This window comes from Lissotriton vulgaris, chromosome 5 (genome assembly GCF_964263255.1).
Source record: "Lissotriton vulgaris chromosome 5, aLisVul1.2, whole genome shotgun sequence".
In the NCBI taxonomy this organism is placed as follows: Eukaryota; Metazoa; Chordata; class Amphibia; order Caudata; family Salamandridae; genus Lissotriton; species Lissotriton vulgaris.
In genome coordinates, this window is record NC_141693.1 from 1,193,624,313 (window position 1) to 1,193,643,090 (window position 18,778).

General features: G+C 43.2%; 1 protein-coding gene across 1 annotated transcript in view; it reads left to right on the forward strand.

Moving 5' to 3' along the window:
* Positions 1–18,778, forward strand: part of CUZD1 (CUB and zona pellucida like domains 1) — a 233,754-nt gene that overhangs the window by 65,713 nt on the left and 149,263 nt on the right. Inside the window, exons 2-3 of the mRNA XM_086922981.1 lie at positions 280–409; positions 12,393–12,607. Of these exons, the coding sequence (XP_086779107.1) occupies positions 280–409; positions 12,393–12,607 (345 nt within the window). The remainder of the gene's footprint in view (positions 1–279; positions 410–12,392; positions 12,608–18,778) is intronic.

Sequence of the window (18,778 nt, forward strand, 5' to 3'; positions counted from 1 at the left end):
ATGGGATAACGATGGTCGTTTGGCAGCCTCAGATTCCGGGTCTCAGCATGAGGAAGCTTGAGTCCTGCTCAGTATGGCTAGCTGACAATGGCATCCCACAGCTGAGGGTCTATTGGTACTGGTAGATCCTATCTCTGCTCGGGATATCACTCACCCTAGAGGTGCCAGATGGTGGAGCTGCCCGAAGACAAGTGCGGGTGATGTCTATATGGCAGGCATGGGTTGACAGCAGCAGCATGCATTGGTAAGAATTGATTTGTATCTTGTATTTTCTTCCAGCTAAGTGTGGAGCCAATTTGCAGGACCCATGGAAAGTGTTACCTTTCATATTGGAATCCAATGCAGATTGCACCTGGACTATCATGAAGGAAGACAACAGAACCATAAGACTCATCTTCTCAGACTACAAGTGAGTACATCTTCGTTTCTATCAGGAAGGGCAGGTGTGGGAGTGATGAGTTTACCAAGCTCCCAAAAGTCGCCAGGCCAGGGGAAACCTTTAGTGCCTACTTCTGGTCAAAAAGACTCAAGGGATAAAAGCGAAAGCAAGCAGACAAACAAGTGAAATGTTGACAAAACGAGTGAATAGTGCTCAAAGCACGAGGGGTGAGAGAGAAAGCAGGCAGAAAAACAGGTGAAACGATTGACAAAAATGAGTGAAAAGAGCAGAGAGGCACGAGGGGTGAAAGAGAAAGCAAATTGAAAACAATCATTGGCATAGCCAATAGGTCTCGCCTTTGGGACCTTATAAGTGATTAGTTATCCAGCACAATATCCTTGGTGCAACAACATCAACTGTTGCATGGCTAAACACTTATAAGGTCCCAAAGGCGAGACCTATTGGCTATGCCAATGCTTGTTTTAATCTCCCTCTTTCCTATTCCTAAATGTTTGCACTTATGTCAGGGGCGTCGTGAAACTCCCACTTTAACAGCTTCCGCAGGAGGGGGGGAGTTCTGGATGGGCCTGTGGTTGCAACTGAGGCAAAACATCAAAATTAATGCTGAAAAAAGATGGGTTGAAAAGGGAAAGAAGTTTTAAAAGTTAAAAGAAAGGGTGGGTGAAAAGATTGGTGATGGTGTAGTGTAGTTCCTATATCCCTGATAGACTCTGCGCATTGGAATAATATACACAATAGTCTTGACATAGGACTGAGGTAAGTATGTCTCTATCGAGTACATTAAACTTAATTACATGTGTGTGCCAGCTAACTCAGAGGTCTCTAGAAACTTCTCAAATAAACAAGAAGGGATTCGTTTCTGACAACTGCATAAACCTGACAACTTTGTTTCCCTTAGAATCGGAACAGTCTCAGAATCGTGGAAACAATAGATAACAGTTTCACTCAGTCAATTGTGCATGCTCCGTTTCTAAAGAGTTTACACCGAAATAGATAGACAGGCATTTCAATAAAAAGGGTTTATTGTGCAGTCTTATGTATCGAGCAAGAGATATGAACTGCTACAATCGTAAGACAGAATGAGAAGTATAATACGTACAGCGTTAGCAGTAAGATAAAATAACACTGCAATAGCAAGGTTTGTAGCTATGAGATATATTCATAAAAATACATACATAAATAACACAGGCTAAAATGTGAATACTCATCTGGTGCTTCTATATAGTTCCACCCCAGTGTACTTAACCTTAGTGTAGTACAAAGTAAGAAGTAGGTGCTGTTTGTCTATAGTCTAGTTTAGCTATAGCCAAGATTGGTGTTGCCAAGATTTGCCAAAAGTCCCTCTAGGTTCTAGTCCGCTCCATACCTTAGAATAAGAGAGGTTGGAATCTCTTTCCGGGTCCCGATCTCTAACACCCTGCAAGGGGAGTCAGAAACACTGGTGCTGGATCCTCTGCTAGGAGGATGACAGCATCTGGTCAGTGTGTCAGGCGGGTCCTCGACTTCCTTCCGAACTTGTCATGGCGAGCCGTGTCGTGCAAGTATGCAGCCGAACCATTGTTTGCCATGGCAAGTGAAGGTATATTTATACCTTGAAGGTATTTAGGAATGCCAGTATTGACGTAAAAGTCAGGCAGAGGAACGTCATGGATAAACCCCTAATGAATAGATGTTCATGCATAATAAATGAGTTTTTGGAGAAAACAATAATCCAAGCAAGTGGAAGTCCTAAAGGTTTAAGAGTCTGGTTTTCTAAGAACTCGTTGTGACGTAGATGGACGGATGTAGGTAGCCATGCCTATATTTGGTTAGCATGGAAAATGCCTAAATAAGGGTAGGATTTCTATGCCTAAATATGGGCAATGCAAATTGTGCCTATATAGGGGCATAAATCGGGTAACTTATATACAGTATCTAAATCGGCACACAACAATGGGATGTGTTGATGGGTGAAAGTATGGGTGAAAGTGTCGATGGGTGACAGGATTGTGGGTGAGTGATAGCATGGGTGAAAGAATGCACAGGATGGTACAAGGGTGGATGGGTGACACAGTGAATGGAAGGAAGGATGTGTGGGTTGAATGATGAGGGAAGGATGAATGGGTGAGTGAGAGTGTGGTTGGATGAAAGGATGCATGGGTGGGTGAAACGGTGGATGGGTGAAACGGTGGATGGGTGAAAGGATGTGTGGCTGGGTGGAAAGATGTGCAGGTGGGTTAAAGGATGAATGAATGGGTCAATGGGTGAAAGGAAGCAGGGATTGGTGAAAGGCCAGGTGAAAGGGTGGATGAGTGAAATGTGTGGGTGGAGAGAAATGGATGAAAAGGTGTATGAAAGGACAAATGGCTGAAAGGATGGGTAGGTGGCAGGGTAGTTGGATGAAAGGATGTGTTTGTTGGGTGATAGAATGGGTGAAAAGGTGAGTGGATGAAGGGATGTGTGGGTGAGCGAAAGTGTGGATGGGTGAAAGAATTGGTGAAAGGGTGGATGAGTGAACAGATGCATGGGTAGGTGAAGGGACGGGTGACTGCTTCAATGGGTGAAATGATGCAAAAGTGGTATGCGCAAAAGCGTGAATGGGTAAAAGAATGTGTGGGTGGGTAAAATAATGGGTGAAAGGATGGACGAAAGGGTAGATGGGGGAAATTATGTGTTAGGTAGGTGAAAGGATACATGGATAATTGAGTGGAAAGATACAAGGGTGGTTGAATGGGTGAAAGGATGGATGAGGTGAAAGGGTGGATGAGTGAAAAGACGGATGGGTGGAAACATGGATGAATGGATAGATTGATGGTGAAAGATTGAATAATGGATGAAAGAATGAATGTATGGCAGAATGTAAAGGTGAAATGGTGGATATCAGTGAGTCTATGGAAAGGTGCAAGGATGAATGGGTAAATGATGGGATGGAAGAGTTAGGCAATCTCTTCTGGGTGCCGTCAAAGTTTAGTTGAAAGTGGGGATTATTTTTATTTTCTGGCTACTCCCTTGTGTATGGTTACAGTGCCATTGTGAAAAATCTGGGGGCTGTGCAGTGATGGCCAATGCGCCGCTGATGGAATGCCATCAGTACCCACGTGACCCACTGAGATTATGAAGTGCCATTGAGTGAGCCAACTCAACAGTCCTCCACAGAAGTCCAGACACTCCAGAGCGTTAAGCCGCTGTGCACCACCCACCCCCGAGCTATTGTGCCAGGGGTCAGCCTTTCTCACCAGCGCATGTGGGACCTCTGATATGCCAACTAATAGCTTGTTTTCATCAAGGAGAAAAGTGCGTTGTGACAAGTCCCCTCTGTGGCTTTTGAATGCCTGGCGATTCCATTAAGATGAGCACTCACTCACGGGCAGCTTCGCAGTGAATTGGCGGCTCTCACAGTAGCTCCCTTGGAGGGCCGCCATTCTTTGGATAAGCAGCGCCTGGGGCCCATGCCAGCTATTTAGCAACACAGTGGAATGCGTCTTTTTGTGGGGTACATCGGGCGCGGGAACAAGATTCTTAATCTGCATATTTCAAGTTTCTGTCTGCTGAGCACCGACATCTTTGCTAGAGTCTGGCATGAAGGTTAGACAGAAAGCGTGAACACAACCAGGAGCCGTGCTAATCCTAAGAGACTGTCATCTTTTAACATCTGCCTTCTCCTCATTGATTCACTTTGCCCGACCAATTGGAGGTGGGCCTCCCGTGTGAGTAGAGCACACGCTATCTGGACGTCAGCCAATGAGGTGTTCGAGCTAGACAACGGGGGCTGGTTGTGTGATGTGCCGCATGCTGAGGGCAGAGATGGCGGACGTTGAGGAGGTTGGTTGATGTTCGGATTTATTTCGCTACAGTTTTCTGGGAGGAGCTTTGTGAAAATGATTACGCCCCTAGCTTTAATATCTCAGCCTTCTTTGAGTTGGGTTTTACCTGATACTTAAGCCGTTTGCAACAAAATTTAAGTTGCTTGACAGCGCGGGTGCGTAAGAGATGGGAACCCACCCAGCCGGTGTTGAGTAATAAAAGAAAAAAAAGAGTCAAAATGGTAGGAGCAGAAATAACTTACGTTTGTGAGGAGAAGATGAGGCAGCAGGGGGAGGGGAGAGAGGAGGGGGTCGGCGCCTGTGTCCCTTGCTGGAGCAAGCAGTAACCATCTGTTAACAAAAAGCTCACTTCCATAAGGGAATCGCCAAACGTGCACGTGTTGCCATAGAAAGCAATCCAACGTGGGCACGTTTTTGGGCTATAAACTGCATCGATTCCTAAAGGTCTCCTCCTATGCAGGGCATGTGCACTGCATAGGCGACCCCCTAAATAAGTGAAAAAAATCTACCAAAAACAAGTGAAAAGAGCACAACGTCACAAGGGCTGAGAGTAAAAGCAGGCAGAAAAAAGAGTGAAAGATTGACAAAAATGTGAAGTGAAAGAGTAATAGTCACCGAAGAGTTAAAGAACTTGGCAGAGGCCAAGGATCGGGTGAAAAAAAGGAGAAAAAAAAAACTGGTCAAAAGTGGATAGCAGAAAAGAGAGAGCAGAAGGAGAAAGGTGGGAGCCTCGAGGCAAGGGAGACGCGACAGCCCAAACACAAGGGCCTTGACTTGTCGGAGGACCAGTCACAGGTAAGTGGGGGCTCGGCAGGGCAAGGCACCTGCTCCTTGCACGCAGGATTGTTCCCTCTCCTTCTGAAACCTTCATAGCCACGCCCAATGCCTCCCTGGTGTTACTTGATGTATATTCTGTTCCAAGTACACATTTTGCTGCCCTGTGTCGTTGCTATAGTTCAACCAGTCATTACTGAGCCCTTCTATCAAGCGCAACACCATTTAATTCAGTAGCTGCTGACTAGCGCCACCTGGAGACCAAAACTAAACAACGCTGATGTTAACAATGTTGCATATTGAAGCAATGGGGGAAGTTCTGCAATTGCTTATGTTTTGGATGTATGAAGTGCAGGCAAGGTTGCATGCCTGTCTTTGGGTGCATTTTTATATTGACATCTACTTCAATTTCACTGTCTGATACACTTCCTCTAATAGCTCCTTAAACTTCTGTGAAGGATGAAGCTGTATATTTAAAAGAGTCAATTGTAGTACTCGACTTTCAGAAAATACTGGATAATTTGGAAGAGATTCCCATTATAGTACTCGCTAGTTAAACACTACAGGTCCTATTCATAAAATAGTTGTGCAGTGTTGAGGCCTATGTGTACATATGTACCAGACAGTGCACATACCAGAATCATGGAAAGTGCAAGCCAAGGTTCAAGATTTTCTTAGCTACAATGATGCACACAATTTACAGGTTAACTATTACCACAAATGTACTCAATTTACCAACCTCAAAAGAATTCAAAGCTGAGTTTGCACTGTTGGGATTTGTACTCCTAACCCAGTGATTACATACTATGGACGGTAGTGACAAGGTAAAATTACAATACAGATTTACTCGTGTATAAATTTACTGATATACAACTAGGTGTAAATCTACACAAGATACAACGCGACAAGACCTCATTGGGGCTTGACGCCTCTGACGATTGCCAGTCCCTAGCTACTCGTCAATTTGCCACAGTTGCTTGTTCCACCTATGCAAGACTAACCTTCACATCCCATCAGGCTCACTGAGGCCTTTGTTTTATTTGTTAGAACATTTTGTCCTCTAGTGGTGGAATGTTCTAATAGCCATAAAGCCCACTGTAGCTGGGCTATGCGGGACGAGAGATGGATACCTGAACCTCTTAAATAGGCCTCAGGTCCTACTTGAGAAAAGTCAGAGATACATAATCGGCAGTGGGCAACACTCAAGGGCTCATGGGCGTCAGGAATGAAAGTGTCATGTAATTGCAGGGCCTGTTTAGGACAGGCACTTGTCAGAGGAGCAGAAGAAGGTAGAGCAGGGGTTGCAACGAGAGACCCCAATAGTATGGGGGCTTCTAGAGTTAAATAGGGAGCGGGATCAAGCCTAGATGTTGGTGAGACGTGCTTTACGGACACCCCTGGAAGTTCTTCCTCAAAGCCTGTAGGATTGTTTTCTTTTACTGTCTTGTGGGGCCTAACTCTTCCACCCCCACAGTTGACTCAAGAGCCTCAGCCCAGAGTCTTTTTTTGACGGAGTATCTTTGTCTCCAGGCTGGCACCTTTCCCTACTGGTCTTAGATTCCTCCTCTTCTCTGGTGGCGGAAAGCTGTTGATGCCACCTTGCAGTTGAGGATCAGAATGGTTGCCCCACACCCTCTTGTGATGCCCCTTGGCCAGCTCTGTCTGCTGAAAAGGAATGAGTACAAAATAAAGGAAAAGATAAGTGCATATGTCCAATACTTCATATACTATAACACATATTTATTTCTGGGATATTATATCTCTAAATCAAAGATTAATTGACGTTGTGTAGACTTTCACTGACATTTGCATGGTAAGGTGTAAGTCAAATAAAACAATTACCAAAATTATTAACAACTTTTGGAAAAATAGATGGAACATTTAAGTAAGTTATATCAGTGCTACAGTATATGATATTTTTGTGAGCAGAACCATGAAATGAAATAAAAATCATAGCGAGCAAGGACAAAATTATGTCCATTTAATCTTAGCATGCTGTCCATGCTAGATATTTGGTATGTTTTCAAGACCTCTTCATTGTTACCATGATTCTAAATAAATTACAAATATATTTTAAAGAACTGATTTCCTTCAAAAACCATTGCATTTGTTTAATGCATTTAAAAAGTATTAAAGCGCAGTTTAACATTACATCTATGATGTGTCTCAGTTTTTTTTTTAATTTGGTCACTCTAGATGATTGTTAAGTCACTCAACCATCTTGGTTTCAAAAGATTCAGCAGAAACTGTAGAGTCTTTAGCTATAAATTAATAGGAGTAGCCCCTTATATCTGAAAATTCAAACTGATTTTCAAGTTTTAGCATTCCCCCCTACTCGGATGACTTCACTTCACCTCTTTGCTATGTCTCCCTGAGGCAGTGTGGTTTATTTGTGCAATAGAACTTCTCCTTGTCAGCAAATTGTGTGAGGTAACAAGAAATTCTAGGAGTAGGTTCTAAATTAATTGGGGCATAAGCGTCCCCTCCATCTTTGCTCAGGTGGTTATAAAAAAAGTGGGCTTGGCTTTCTGTCAAGTCGGGGATTCTCACTAACCTGAAACTCTGAATCTGCAGAAGTGAAGATGGCCCTACAATTTCCCAAGGGGGAGTGCCCACCTCTGAAAAAGAAAAATACAATGGAAAGTGATTTCCCTAAGTGAGACAGGAGGATAGAGAACTGAAAGACCACACCACTTGAACCACAAAGGTAGGTATTCATCAGTCAAGGCGGCACAGGTTTCCCTGAACAAACTCCGGGTTAAGGTTCTAGAAGAAAAAAACGAAAAGAAAGGGACACGTATTAGCATTCTACAACCAAGGATGTTAATAAACCCTTTTCTCATGGGGAGATTCTCTGTGTGAAACTCACATGCCCACTTATAAAAACTCGCAAAATAAGGCAAATAGAAATGATGAGTTGGAATCGCTCGTCTTATAAAATTAGTTGTTTTCTCCTCTCCAAAAAACAAAAATGCACCAGTGAGTAATCCATCCAAAGTCAATAAGAAAATAGAAAATGAAAGGGAGAGAATCCTTGCTGCCAAATAAAAAAAGTAATAGGATATGACAATGAAGCACTTCTTCATCAGTGCACTGACCTATCCGGTGTTGTTGGCAGCTGAAATAGCTCAGTATTGCGAGTACGTATGTACCTATTCGCTTCATGACAGGGGTAAGAGGGGTCGAAGGGACTGAAGATTCTTGGTTCAGCAGTAGTTCAACACTCTGCAAACCATGCGAAGATAACGGAACAAAGTTACTGTCTCATAGTACAAAGTCAAGGAGCATCACTAAGTCAGCCGACACGAACACCTCACTCCGGAACAAGGAACAGAAAGTTGTAAAGGAATCCAACAGGACAGACAGTTGGAGGAAGGCACGAGTGCGATATCGGAATCAAGGTAGATAAAAGGGGGGGGGGGGTTGTTCTGGATACAAACAGTAACTTTTGAGGCCAAGCACCGCTTCATGAAAGAGATGCAACTTATACACTGCTCACAGCTTTAATCATGAAGATACTTCTGTTGTCCTGGTATCGTGAATTTCATAGGAGAGTTAGGCACAGACTGCAACACAGAGAGTTTAGGTACTGTATCTAAACAAGCATTGAAAATTAAATACATTTCGCCTTTGATTGAGTTAAAGCCATTTGTTTTGCTAATGGTACTGTATAGCAAAGCAAATGGCTTTAACTTAATAAAAGGCGAGACCTATTGCATTTTCAATGCTTGTTTTAGTTTTGATAGCTGCTTTGGTGCCTCTAGATTGAAATGTATTATAAAAGTACGTATGAGAAATCCGACAGGGCTTGCTATTTAGAGTAAACTCTTGGACAAATCACTTGGCGTTTTCCAGGGCAAAAACGCCGCAGCACACCCTGAGAAAGAATGACAGTGATTTGTTTACCTCAAATAAATGAACTGGAATATTTCAAGCGGAGGAGCAGCCTCTGATCTGCTGTAAGAAGGGATGCCACTACACCAAACCATCCTGACTGATAATCTGGGTTCATAACACAAGCAAATTCAGTACAGAACTAAATGAAGCTCTAGAAAAAAGGGCATTATCATAAAATTTAATGTTTTTAATTTTTTTACAGCAGCCCTACCCTTGTCTGCTCAGGAGGAACAATCAATATGCAGATTAGAGGGTGTTCTTACAAGTACCCGTGCTAATGATTTACTCAGCAAGCCCATCTACAAAGCAATAATCAAGGGAAGGCATCATTCTGAGTGGAGCTCACCCGAAGGCTTGTATTAATAAAACAAGATTTCTGTTTGAAGTCAAATAATTAGACTACACATCCCTTGAACAGACATGTGAGAAACTAAGTGGAGATTCATGGGAACTGTAGTCTTAAATCTGTCTTGAATTTCTTCCGGGACCTCGCAGTCTACTGTTGTTTCCGTGGTTTCCTAATGATACCTGCTCAGCAGCGGAAGTGCGTTTTGTTAGCTAGCTTCCTGTGTGGGCGGCTGTCAGTTGAGCTGCGGCAGTAGAAACATCGGCTGGTTTGAAATGCCCAGGAGTACCCGGAGCAATGAACTTCTCCGAGCTCTTCAAACTCTCTGGGCAGCTTGGAGCATTCTCCCCCAATGGGAAGTATTTGGTAAGCCGGGCGTACATCCTTCTATGGGTAGAAGGCAGTGGTAAAGGAGTGTGCATACTTTACAATTAACAGTGGGAATATGATTTCTGCGACCGCTGCCTCGATAGCAGTGCTTAGCAAAGAGACAAGTGGAGGAAAATGAAATAGAGAGAAGAGTACACTGACGAAGGAGCTGCACAACGACTAGTAAAAAAAAAACCAGCCTTCTAGTGTCGCAGATAGTTCACAGTTCTTGAGGGCGCAATAGGTAGATGAAGATGATCATACCCGAGAAGAAATGCAACGGAAGTTTGGTTTGAGGTTGGCAGTGCAGGTGGCATTTTCAGCTCGCCAAGAGAGAAGATGAAAAGGGGGGTGTAGAGCCCTGGAGAGAAAGGAACAGTGCCAGGTGTAATATGAGGATTTGGAAGCTGAGGGGGGTTGGGGAATACAGAAGAGGTGGAGCCGGCTTTATAGACGTGTGTGCACATCCCAGAAGAGAGGAAAAGAACGTGAGAAAAACAGAAGCACCGATTTACCAGCTGCGAACAGTAGGTCAACAGAAGTGGTCATGACGTTTTGATAGCCAGTGACCGATTTGTATGCTAGGGCATAACAATGTGCTACTTTCCCAACAGAGACTCCCAGATGTGGGACCGGGGAAAACCCAACTGAAACATTTAGTGAGTGTAATCAAATGCGGCAGTATCGGTTCAGACGTAGACTGTATTGTGCGTTGAGCTGCAATTACAATACAATAGGCAGCATTGGTCAAGTAGTGTCACAGTCCATACCTTTGAAGAGACACTCATATTTATGGAACAGGGGCTTTATGGAGCAAGAGGCTTGACGTTTAGTATTGTGTGGGGGAGAGAAAGCAGTCTGAAGAAAGGTAACGTAAGAATGCCCCGATTAAGTTTTTTATACTCTTTCTTACTTGACATGTTAAACTTGCAGATTGTCTCAAAGCTTTAATGTTAAAGCTGCCGCTGAGTGGTCGAGACGATGAAGGCTCACGCTGATTTCTGCCCAAAGTTCTTTGATCCCTTGGGACTTAAAAGACTAATAAGAACAGAGCTGGTGTCACAGATCTTGTAGTTTCGGATTCCTCAGCACTGCCGCCTTGGCCCAGCGGTGGCTGCTCGTGCCACTGTGGATTTTTCAGCACTGCCGCCGGGCCCTTCAGCCTGTCTGGGAAAGCGAAAGCACGCCGCTATCCGCACGTAGGGACAAAAAAATGTGCTTGCGTGTGCACAAAGATGGCGTCAGGCTGTCCAAATGTGCATGCATTTTTTTGTCCCTACACGTGCATGTTTAGCTTTGCAGATGGCGAGAGCAGCCATCTTTGTCCATTTGGATGCACGTGCATTCAGCTTTGGCTGTATCGATTGCAAAAGGTGCTCACCATGGCGAGAGCACCGCATGCGCTGCTTTCGCCAGGCGAGACTTAAAAAGGGGGGGCAGCAAAAACATGAAGAAAAAGAAACAGAAAAGCACTAAACTTATGGGTTTTTTAACAATGTGACAATGCAGGACGCCCACCGCTACTTCCAGAGCTCTCATTCCGGAGCTCAGACACCCCGCCTTTGCTGTAGCGCCTGACCGCACTGAAGCCCCGCCCTCCTTCCCTGCCATAAATTCTAGTGCGGCCCGAAGCGCTGGGCTTTTGCCAGCACACGCCGCTCTCTTGCCTACTGAGCAGCCCCTGGACCTCACCTGTTGATTCTGGTGCATTCCAAGGCCGCGATGCGGAGGTGAGCAGGCGAGGATCACAGCCGTCACTCCAGACACGCTAACAAGCACTCTCCCGGCATCAGTAGGTCTATGCTCCCTGCCTCAAATAGCAGGTGTAGGGCTTCCTAAACTCGCTCATCGTCGATTGCCATGTTCAAAGGTATAGAACCTAGCTACCACAAGCTAGCTAGCTTTTGTATAATCACTGTGTCACCAAGAAAATGGTGACTAAACATGTAAAATGCCCCATTATAAATGATATTTACAACTCAATATGTCTAGCCCAAACAGCAAAATGTTACCTGATCCGACCCATTGCCCGAATTCTCCAGGGGGCACACTTCCCCTCGGTCGTTTGCCCCCAAGGCCCATTTTACATGGGTGCTAATTTATGCTTTATCATGCATTAACAAAAAGAGCCAATCTCCATCCAGACCTTAAATGTAGGGAACATTACATTAAAAAAAATCTTGTTCTACAGCAGAGGAAACGACAACATGACTTGTCATAAGCATTAACTTTATTTATGCAAAGTTTTTTACCGAATTAAACATCCATTGCTGTACGACTTTCTGTTTACTATAGTTACATTGATGTTCTCTGTAAAACTGTGCTTGAGATAATTTGTTGTTATGATGTGTCGCACACTCCCGGCTGTGTTACGCTCTATAAAATAGTCAAATAAATACATATTCCCACCATGTTTAGAGTATAGGCTCCTTCCATGCTCACTTATAGGATATTTCAACATGGCGCAGAGGAGACAGCCATTTCAATGTTTAATTGTAGGGGACATTTGTAAACTAAAAGCTTTCCTGTACACATAAACGGGGAATAGGGGTTAAGAGCTGAAGGTCTACGGCCAGCATGCAAAGCTCTGGTGCATAAGTATGTGCCAGAATGTGGCCATTTCGGGATATTATCATGGTGCTTTGGAAAAAGTATTTATGCAGATACTTGTGAGGAGAAAGTGCGCTTGGCCTTTCTATATGCACCTCTGACTCTTACTTTTTATAGCATTTCAATTTGGCCTCAGATGTTACTGATGTGGAAAATATCAGCAGACCAAAAAGACTTTCCTGTATCTTCCCAGGTTCAACCCTAGCTCTGACTGCTCCCAGGAGAACGTTACTGTGTATGATGGCGACTCCAGCAACGCTCCTTCACTGGGCGGGCTCTGTAAGGATTCACGTGCGTCCGCCATCTTCGAATCTTCCTCCAGCACATTGACCTTCCGCATATTTACTGACTCCGACAAATTCGAAAGAAGTTTCTTCGCTTTTTACTACTACTACTCCCCTGATGATGGTAAGTTCTTTGGTGAGGGCCGTCCAGTGCTTACAAGAGCACCGTGGAAGTGCGATAATGACCACTGTAAAATACAAACTCTTAATGAAAGCCAATTACTACAGTTTCTGTTGGAATTCAATCACAGCACAGTATTGCATCCCTACAGTAGACCTCCAGTTGAAATTAATCATGTCATGAGTGATGTAATATGTGACGTCATCAGCAGTGCATTGCAGGCGCGCAAGTTATAGTGAGTCCAACTAACTATAATGTGGAATTTCAATGGTTTTATGTCAGTAAAATTTCCAGCTAACTATAACTGGTGTGATACGTATGGTTTTTTCAGTGAATTTACTAGGTTTTTTAAATGCTAATTCCTAACTATAACTGGTGTGAAACCTATGGTTTTTTCAGTGAATTTCATAGGTTTTTTAAATGCTAATTCCTAACTATATATAGGGCCTCAAACCTATGAAATGTAATTTTTTTATAATGAATCCTATATTGTATATTTATATAATACTATTTTATTTATGTATTTTTTTTTTTTGCCCTGAAGCACTCCCGGTGCGCGTCCTGGTGAGCGCACCGGAAAGCACAGTTTTCCGGCACGCCCCGGGGCGCATACCGGTGAGCGTCCCATTAGCACTATTGCCGCGACCGAAAACATCATCGTGGCGTAGCCGCGTCCGCATGATATGCACGCCGTAAGCGCACCCAGAAGCAGTCGTGCGCATACGATCGCGCAACGTAAGCATCCAACGCTCTTACGCGACGCGCCCCGGGACCCGCCACCGGGCACGCCCGGGGGCGGGTAGCATAAGCGTGTCGGGTCATGTGACCTAAAAATAACACTTTTTATTGGTGCAGAACAGTTTTGGTTTCCAAATGATGAAAGCCCGGGTCATGTGACTTGAAAATAACAGTTTTCATTGGTCCAGGACAGTTTTTTTTCCAAATGATGAAAGCCCCCACCTTTTTCCCTTATTCTGACTTTGTCCTTTGACTGAGGAAGACCTGTTTGGAGATCTGTGACTAATATTTTGTACTTTATAATGGCTACAGTAGCAGCAGCAGCTGGAGCATCTGCACCACCACCACCAAGAGGACCACCACAGCATCACATTGGTGGTCAAGAAGAAGAGGAGGAAGAGGAGGAGGAGGAGGAGGAGGAGGAGGAGGAGGAGGAGGAGGAGGAGGAGGAGGAGGAGGAGGGGAGTAGGACATTCCTGCCAGAAGACAATACCCCATATAGGCCAAAGCAGCACATTGTATGGGAGTTTTTTTCCATCCCAGAGGGCAAGAAGAAAGTGAATGCGCCAAAGGTGACTTGCAAAATCAAAATCTGTGGCATTGACCTTTCAAGGGGGAACCCTAATAAGAAATATTCATTTGGCAATAACACCATGATTCGGCACATGCAGCGCAAGCATCCCAACAACTATGCTGCGGCAGAGGTGAGAGAACTGGCCAGTAACCCTCCCCAATCTTCACCCAGCACCTCCAAAAGAAAGTAACCCACTCCATCGGGACCAGAGACAAGGGAGATGGTCCCAAACATACAACCACAGTTTGGTGAATTCAAGATCACTTGTATTTTTTGTAGCAAGACCATCACCTATGGTGAGCAGAGCATAAAGCTCATCAACCGTGCTGGTGACAACCACAATTTCCCAAAAAACCATAATTTTTTCCTGATTTTTTTTTGCTCCAGTTGAGCCGTTTACAATTCCCTGTTTTTTGTTTCTCCCCATAAAAATATCAAAACAAATATAAATTAGTTCATAAAAGCCAAAAAAAGTACAAAATGTTCAAAAAAACATTAAAAAACATATAAAGCAACAAAAAGAAGAAAATAAACAGTTCTTTTTAGAACTACCTCCAATTTATAAAAAAAAGGCTTCATTTTCAAAAAACTCTGTCATTCTTTTTCCCCCATGGTACGCTCCCCGGTACTCTCCCCGGTGCGCGTACCGGGCGTTCCCCCGCGCAAATCGAAATTTTATTTTTTATTTTTTTGTCCCGTGGGGCCCTTTAATAGCCCCCACATCAAACCTAGGGGTCAGGGGGGGTCTACTCTGCCCCCTTATGGTCATTTCCCCCTTTGTTTTTGCCACCTCTTGTGCCTCGATCCTACCGAGACACAAGATGGCGGCTGCTCCGGACACCCGAGAGCCAATCAGCATTCCGCGCGCGAACTCGCGTAGCGCTCTGGTTAGCGCCCCGGTGCGCGTACCGGGACGCGCTTATAGATATGTATATTTTTTTTAACCTAAATTACTCAAAATCCACTGGAGCACATATCTTGAGACATAGCAAAGGCACATCGAGCTACCAGTCCCTATAATTTTGCCAAGTGTGGTGGAAATCCATTCAGCCGTTCGGGCTAAAAGTGAGGTCGACCGCCCTATGGAAATTAACATGGGGAAAACACGTTTTGGGACCCCCCTTTTATCTCGGCACCCGTTTGACGAATCCCCCCCAAACTTTCAGGGAAGGACCGGAGCGCCGCGAGGCAAATTTGAGGACATTTTCAGGCAGATTCCTCAACCGGTGCCAAAGTTATACCCAATAGAATGATGCGATTTCCCTATTGAAAATAATCCTAACTATAACTACCTACTGGCGACCGCCAGTGTAATATATATATATATATATATATATATATATATATATATATATACATATATATATATAACCTCGCAACTTGCCTCGTCGCAGGTGGAGCACTCAGGAGCTGGTGCCATCAACGGGATCAAGGCAGTATCCCGTTTCTGTATCCACACACAAATTCGAGGTTCGAAATTGATGGCATCCACTCGGGGAACTTTTCAACAGCATTTTATTTCACAACTGTGATCGCCTACGCGTTTCGAACGTAGCGTTCTTGTTCACGGCAAATTTTCAAACAGTGAGTCCCTCTTCACTTTTGCATTATATACACATGTGACACACATTGCATTGTGGGCATTGTAGTTAAATTCATATCATTTAACCAAGGTGCATTTTTCAAACATTTTGTATAATGTGCAGTGTTGTATGTCGATTGTATCAACATAAAAGCATCATTTTAGCTCGAGATCAATGATGATCAGTGTTTTTCGGACTAAGTGCCCTTTATTGCCATGCATGTGGTGTCTGTGTTATGATATAGTGTGTCGGTGAGAATCATTACTTCCAGTTTTATTGTAGTAAGGCGGTGGTGAGCATTCCCTGTGTGCTTATTTGTATATGTGCAATGTTGTACTGTGAATAAAGGTTCAGTGTTTGTGACATAACTATTGCAGTATTACGATAATGGGTCTGGCTCTATGTTTCCTGGGCTGAGTGCCCTTGCCACCGCTAGCAGTTACCACAGATGGCTGGAAGTGTGTTTCTGTATGTACTTGAGTTCATATTCCTAGTGCAGGCAATACAGATAAATCAAAATTTACACATAATTCAATCAGTTCAGTTAAAGATGCACATGTAGTTCAGCATCTGTGTTGAGTCCCATCGGTTGTATCGTTTTAAATCTCATGATTAGTTTTGATTCAAGTCTCCTCCGTTTCAATTTCCTGTCCCCCCCACGCTCATGTGGAGGTATGGCGGCCAGACCTGAGTATGACATGTTCGTCCATGTGTATCCCGGGTGGCTCGACATGTGTTTTGCCATGGCATAAGAGTAGTCTTTTTTCTGTATAGCACGTGTGTGTTCGAGGATACGTTTTTTCAGTGGGCACGTCGTACTTCCAATATATCTTTTGCCACATTGGCATTGGAGTATATGTACGACAAATGGAGTTTCACACGTTATTTGTTGTTTTATTTCAAATTTCTTTCCAGATGGATCAGACACATTTTTTAAGTTCTTTCCGATTTTGCATGCCTTACATACTAGGCATTTGGTGAATCCTGTTTGTTTTGTTCCTAGCCACGTTGGATCTTTTCTCAGTTCGAAGTGGCTATGTACCAGATGGTCTGACAAATTGGGAGCTCTTTTATAAGTAATCGATGGTCTCTCTCCTATCTCATTTCCAATGTCAATGTCTTTTTTCAGGACATGCCAGTATTTCGTCATGATTTTTTGTATTTTATAACTTTCCTTCGTATATCTGATTATCATTCTGGGTTGTTCCTCCATTATTGTTTCTTCCATCACACCTGTGCTAAGAGTCATTTGTTCATTTGTGTTCTTTCTCTTGCCAAGTAAAGATTTTTTATTTGAAGTTAACATTTCCTGTCTGTTTCTGTTTCTCGCTGCTTTTTCCCCTCTTATTATGTCAGTCTTTTTGTATCCTCTCTCTTGGAAACGGGTTTTAGTGTCTTCAAACTTCCGTTCCATTTCACTCGCTTCAGAGCAGTTCCTCTTCATCCTTAATAGTTCTCCGTAAGGGATGCTTTTCTTCAGACTTGTCGTATGAAAGCTTTGTCCGTGAAGCAAACTGTTTGTTGCTGTCTTTTTGCAATAAAAAGTTGTCTCTAGTTTATTATTTTTCACATATACTTTGGTATCCAGAAATTCGATTTCTCTTGGGCTGGTGTTGTAAGTAAATTTCAGTCCCACTGTGTTGTTGTTTAGAATTTCAAAAAAGTTTTTGAATTCTTGTTCTGTACCTTTCCAAAGCAGAAAGAGGTTGTCTATGAAGCGGAGCCACAATGCTACGTTAGCCATATGTTGGTCGTTTTCTTCTCCCCAAGCTACACACCTCTCCCACCACCCCATCATGAGATTAGCGATCACAGTTGTGAAATAAAAAAAAGTTGAGAAGTTCCCCGAGTGGAGTGCCATCAATTTCGAACCTCGAATTTGTGTGTGGATATATATATATATTCAATGAAAAAACCATAGGTTATAGGCCATATATAGTTAGGAATTAGCATTTACAAAACCTTATTTTACTCGCATAAAACCATTGAAATTCCATATATAGTTAGCTAACTATAAGCGCTAACTATATATCGCGCACCCGCAATCCACTGCTGATGATGTCACATATTACATCATTCATGACATGGTCAGTGACATCACTGATGACATCACTGATCACAACATCCAGTGATTGTATGGGTCTGTAAAGTTTAAATATGTTTCACATATTGAAGAATGAGTGGATGTATAAGTGTCTGGATGAAGAATTTAGTAGGTGCATGACTGACTGTATGAGTGAGTGATTAAATGTGTCTCACTGAGTACATGGGTTAGTGACTAAACTGTCTTAATTCGTGCATCAGTATGTTTGTTGTTGTGTAAGCTGCTGCATGTGTTGATCAGTAGCTATAAGAGTGGCCATATGGGTTATTGATTGGTTGCCCAAATATTTGAATGGGAGGCTGAGTGTGTGTGTGGGTGGCTGGGAGGTGCGTGACTCTGTGCATAGATGTGTAAGCAGTTGATTCACTAGGAGTATGAGTTCAAGAGTGCATGTGGAAACAGCTATATGGGCGGTTGACTGTGCATGGGTGTGTTGGTGAGTGAATGGATTTCTCATTGCTACATGTGCAAGTAAGTACGTATGTAAAACACAATACATGTGAGAGTTGAGATATATAAATAACTGAACATAAGACCCAGTGAATGTGTGAGTGGCTGTATCGATCACTGTGAGCTTGTATCAGGGATTATATAAGAGAGTAAATATGTGTTATTATATGTTTGAATAAGTAAGATGTGTATAACTGTATAGTTGAGGAAATGGAGGTGTGATTGATTCTTTGCATGACTGACTAGGTGTGTGAGTAACTCCATGGATGAGTGACAGTCTGTGAGTGTCTGTTTATACTGAGTGTATGTAAGGTTATATTAGAGTCTGAAGAGGTTCATTGTATTATCACATGAGTGATGTGATCAGTGATGACAAATGAGATGTCATCAGTGATGTCATTTGAGTTGTCATCAGTGATGTCATCAGTGATGTCATTTGAGATGTCATCATTGATATCATTTGAGTTGTCATCAGTGATGTCATTTGAGATGTCATCAGTGATGTCATCAGTGATGTCACTGACCATGTCATGAATGATGTAATATGTGACATCATCAGCAGTGGATTGCGGGTGCGCGATATATAGTTAGCGCTTATAGTTAGCTAACTATATATGGAATTTCAATGGTTTTATGCGAGTAAAATAAGGTTTTGTAAATGCTAATTCCTAACTATATATGGCCTATAACCTATGGTTTTTTCATTGAATTTTCAAGGTTTTGTA